The sequence below is a fragment of the Miscanthus floridulus genome, chromosome 3 (assembly GCF_019320115.1).
Source record: "Miscanthus floridulus cultivar M001 chromosome 3, ASM1932011v1, whole genome shotgun sequence".
In the NCBI taxonomy this organism is placed as follows: domain Eukaryota; kingdom Viridiplantae; phylum Streptophyta; class Magnoliopsida; order Poales; family Poaceae; genus Miscanthus; species Miscanthus floridulus.
Genome location: NC_089582.1, coordinates 115,354,372 through 115,359,635, shown reverse-complemented (window position 1 = coordinate 115,359,635; position 5,264 = coordinate 115,354,372). Strand labels below are relative to the sequence as shown.

The 5,264-nt window shown below is 42.7% G+C and overlaps 1 protein-coding gene across 1 annotated transcript; it reads right to left on the bottom strand.

Moving 5' to 3' along the window:
- On the bottom strand, positions 1 to 4,520 carry LOC136546589 (hsp70 nucleotide exchange factor FES1-like). Its single transcript, XM_066538561.1, has 8 exons — positions 4,151 to 4,520; positions 3,824 to 3,915; positions 3,014 to 3,164; positions 2,490 to 2,617; positions 1,676 to 1,834; positions 1,420 to 1,602; positions 585 to 785; positions 1 to 499 (listed from the first exon to the last, which is right to left on the bottom strand). The coding sequence occupies exons 1-8, from the start codon at positions 4,437 to 4,439 to the stop codon at positions 479 to 481; spliced, it is 1,224 nt and encodes a 407-aa protein (XP_066394658.1). The 5' UTR covers positions 4,440 to 4,520; the 3' UTR covers positions 1 to 478.
- Positions 4,521 to 5,264: the final 744 nt, after the last annotated feature.

Below are 5,264 nucleotides of genomic sequence, written 5' to 3'. Positions count from 1 at the left end.
TCAAACCAGCCAGCAATAAATAATCCACGATCGTTTACGACGAAACAAATATGCTGACTATTCATCCCACGTGTGAACGTCACCGTCCGCATATACTATTCGTCGCACGTGTGAACGTCACACTGACAACAAGAGTACAATACAAGACCCAAAGCGAGATCTGATCAACATCAAGTTCAATCATTCTCAAAACGAAGCTACCGCTGCAACGGAACAAGGAAAAAATTGCTTCCTTGCAGTGCCCATATCACAGAACTTTGTGAGAATCATAATGCCAAAATGGAGTCATATCATAAGCACGTGCCTTACTTCCTAACCTATCCTGCCATTATATACTACACAACCTTTCCGAAGTGCATCCACCCGACCCCTCCGAATGAATGGTTCTTCAAAACTGCAAGGAGAAAACCCAAGCCCACCATCCAACTGTAGTATCCCACGATCCAGAAGGGCAAATCTTCTGGTGGTCATCCGAATATCATGCCGTGGTCGCTTTACCCTGATTGTAAGCAGAAGAAATGCAAGTTAGCTTAGCAAATTGCTGGAGCTGGACTTCAGTTTAAGGTACAAGGTCAACTATGTGCCTGCTTGAGCTTCTGTTGGAAGAGCGTTTGAACTTCTCTCCGGAGGGCATCAACCTCGACAGCGAACTCCTTTTGATCCTCTGGTGTCAAGTCCTCCAACTGTACCCCTAGTCTGAGCAGTACATTATTGAGATCATAGAACTCATAATCCTCCACATCAGTTGAGGAAAGTTTCAGTAGACTCTTAATGGCCAATAAAACCTGCACGGAAAGGATCAGATAACTAAGTAGGTGAAACAAGCTAGTTTTTATGGACGGTATAAATCTCATGAAGTGCAGTAGCCGCTCGATCTCTGAACAATCAGACACATTGTAGCCTAGACCTTCCCAATTAGAGCTTCAGATATAAATGAGTGCCCGAGGCACAAATTAATGAAAAGGAGAATAGCATGACAACCTAAGAAAATAAGTTGATTGAATAGGCCGGTAAAAACAGAAACCATGAACAAAGTGTTACAGGTAGTAGTAGTCTAGTAGTAACATATGCATCCCTTTTCCCTTGAACTTATCAGCCTGGCTTATCAACCATGTTATAGTGTTTTTCTCTCACAACAAATCAGCGAACAGTACTTTTCAGCCTGACTTTTCAGCAAAGCGAGGCAAGACTTCAATGACAACCATGACAAGACAACTTTGTTGCATCACCAAAAATGCCTATTTAAGCATGTACTGCCAAGATTATCAGCTTCCAAAAAATGACAAGACTTTTTTAGGTAAAATGACAATATTATTTGTAAAAGTAATAGCTGCCATAAACAATGTGACTGTACAGCTAAATAGTGGTAACAACAAGCATGTTCAGAATAGTAGGAACTGGAAGCAGTTCCAATCTTACCTTTTCCTGAAGGTCTAGGTCAAATCTTGATAACATATTGACTATTGACTTCAGAAAAAGACGGTCACTCAAGAAAGGAAGTTGCGCGATTCCGGAATTCAGCTGAAAGTCTGCCAAATCGGTTACTAAAAACACTGCCTTCTTCTGTAGCCTAACATCTATATTGTTGCTGACCAATATGTGCTGCAAAACAGGTGAAGTTGTCAGATTTCAGCCAATTCTGTGCCCATATTTTGAAGTTCAAAATTGTCATTACCTGCAACATTGCACTCCCATTTTCTGAATGGAATGCCTCTTGACCATTTACATTATTTCTGATCAAAGATGATATAGCATACAATGCTTTTGCAGCTTCTTCTGTAGATGTGGAATAACCCATCTTCACCAACCTCGCCAAAGCTCCGTAACCAAGGATCTAGCCAACGGTGAAGCAGTCAGTATTAGAACAGCTAAATGCCTAAATGCAACATCAGGACATAATGCACAACTAGAAGCAGAAAGTGAAGATCAAAATTCAAAAGTACTTTCAATGGAAAGGCACCACTATGATCTGAGCAGAAACACAGGAGGGAAACAATAGTCAGTAAGAAATCTACCAATCACCTTATTACCAATACAAATATTGAAAAGGGAAAGCATTCACAATTGCAAGAGTGAAATGCCACACAGGCTAAACATCATTTTCAAACACATATAATTAAGTTATAAAGCTAATCACAGTAACATAGGTTTTTTGTTGTCTTACACACGTTACCACACTTCTTTGCCAACCTTAGGCAAGATTTGGCCAAAGAACATGTCTATGACATGTAGCAAAGTGTGACAAGCAGCAGCAAACCACAATTGTGGTAGTGAACCAAACACTCCACCAAAGAAACTATGGCATGGCTAATGTTAGGCATAGCAAAGCTTGGCAACCAACCAAACAAATCAGAATTCGCAAATTTGGCATTCTAAGAACGAATGTAGTCACAAGACTTGTACAAGATAATGAATAATGATGCACATTCTCTGAATACAAACGGCATAATATGGTGGAATCAGGATGCGTTCTTGAATGATGCAATTACCTGGTTTTGTACAAGTTCATTATTCTGACTGGCTGTACCAAGGACCCATGCAGAGGTGGTCCGTATTTCTTCATTTGCGTTATTAAGCTCTTGGATCACAGGAAGGAGGCCCCCAAGTTTGTCAAGATCTAAGAATGTGCAGGAACAACATATAGTATCAGAAAATCTTAGAAGTTACACTCACAAGAGTTAGCATGCTGTCATGCCCTATTTTCTTTCCTGAAAGACATCTTTGCAAGTTGCTATGGTTATGCTAACCATTTTCAGAAATGCAATGCAAGTGACCACTTCAGAGGATGCCTTTTCTGGAAAGTGGTGAATTGTGCATATGCTTGGGTCATCTTAGGAATAAAATCAATACAAGTCTAAAACAGTGGCTACATTATGTCAGCAGCCTAGAGCCCTAGACTCTAAAGGCGATACGTTAGATGTTTCGGTTTTCTGTGGATATAAGCATAATTTGGTTGATCTGCAGAGTAGCAAATAGCACACAGATGGACTGAAAAAAAGAAAGGCAGACTTACCATTAGCATTGTCAATGGGCTCCACAAGAACTAAAAGTTCCTGCAGTGCACGCTGGCGATCCTCCAGTGAAATAGAAGAATTATTTAAGTCATCAATTGCAATTTTCATTAAGTCAGCATCTGATGGCATCTTTAACTTCTCCATCAACTCCTGTAAAAAATAAGTAAATAAAAATAAATAAATAAATAAATAAAAAATCAGCATAGTGCACAACCATGTTTTAAGCTTTGTTTTTCATCTTAATAGAGAAGGACCAGCTGCCTGACTATGACAGTGCACAATTAGACTGCATGCCCAACTTGTCCTGATACAAAAAAGGACTAATAGCAAAAGCTTTATATTTTTTGGCCAATAACCAACTGCGGTCAAACAAATGTGTCGAGCAAAATTCAAATCTTGCAAAGTTACAACTAACAAGAATATGCTAATAACTTGGAGGCACTCCAGGAATAAGGATGTTGAGAGTTCACAAATAATAAAGTATACAACAATCGTGACAGATCAAAGTTTGTTCGTCAATGTGGTGGTAGTCCAAATGACAGAGCAACCACAAAAGGAATCATGTCCCAAGGTCCAACCACAAAAGAACTGAGTCACCTCCTAGAGATATATACTGTACAGTACATCAGAGTGCTCCAGAAAAACACTAGTACAATCTAGAACCAGACATGCCAAAGTCTTATGTATGTAGCCCAAGTGATGCAACTGACTAGCAAAACAACTAAGATGAAGCAATATAACAGGCTATACAGCTGATAATAAATTACCAGAGGTCAGAACGCTGAAGCAGTGAAGCAGCATTTTTTTACCTTGATCTCCTGACGCCGCTTGAGCAGTTCATCTTCAGATAACTTTTGTGCATCAGCCGCCTCCTCTTTCAGCTTCCCTGGATCAGAATTTCCTGCCCCACCAAGACGAGATAGAAATTAGAACTCAGCAAAATGCAGACATGTCTTCATAGGCTCAAACCCAACCGAGCTGTACACCGAAAATGCAACATCGACTCGAAGCCATCCTATCACTATACAGCGATTTGCAGGATCCACTGACGTGATCTTTCCTTGTCCAATTGAAATTTCTAAAGCAAATCGAAACATTGTACAACAGAATTAGGGGGGGCTTTGGGTTTTCCGTACCGATCGCCCACTGCAGCATGCTGTCGAGGGAGCCGAAGCCACCCGCGAACTCGTCCTCCTCCACCGACCCGCCTCCACCAGCATCCCCCTCCGTCACCAGCTTTCCCTCGTCCTTGCCGACCGCCAACTGATTCCCGCCCCCCAACGCCGACGCCCCGTCCCCCTCCGCCACCGCCAAAGTTGCCGCCGCCGGCACGAGCAGCGGGAGGAGAACGGAAACGGATAGGGCAGCTGCGAGGAGTAGCTGGTGGGTGGGTCGCTTCGACGGGTGTGGTCTTCCCTTCGCCATGGCTCGACAGATGGACGGACAGAGGCTTCGAGAGCCGACTGGAGCAGGAGCAGCAGCCGCAGTGGAGAGGGAAAGGGAGCTCGAGATTGGATTTTCGAAATCACGGGGGTGGTTCCTGAATTTATATGGTTCGGGAAATGATTTTTCGGGTAAGTAAATGCCTTTTGAGTGTTTTTAATTAGGATCTGATTTCCATGTTGATAGGTGCTTATCACAAATTTTGAAGATTTACAGGGATGACTTTGCAGAGGTTATGCAAGTGGGCCCGGAGATCCGTGTTCGGGCGCCTCCCATTGGTCGGGTGACATCACGTCCGGGGATCTCCCCTCTGTTGCTGGAGGGCTTCAAAATTAGACCGCTCGTTCCTAGGCTGAGTAACTCAGAGACTCATGGTCTCACATCAGTTTGTGAATAGTGCCTGATCTGTAACTGTAACATTGTACACGATCGATAGAGATGTAAACATGGAAGATATAGACTTTTGTCCCTCCTGTGTTTGCCGTTTGAAATTTGAATACACTGTTGTTAAATCAAGGTTTCTTGTCCATTTGTTATTTGGCATGTTTTTATTGGGCAGTTACATGTAAGGTACTTGAGCATTTCAAAATATAGTTGTCGGTGTTTTGGAACCGGGGGTCCCTCAACCAACGAGTGAATTTGTACTGCGTGTCCCTAATCCCGGATGGTGATGCAAAGAGACACAAGGTTTATACTGGTTCGGGCAGTCGAGGCCCTACGTCCAGTCTGAGAGATTGATCTTGTATTCCTTGTACCGGAGTGCTCGTGGTAGGGGGTTACAAGCTGAGTGAGAGAGGGAGCTAGCCC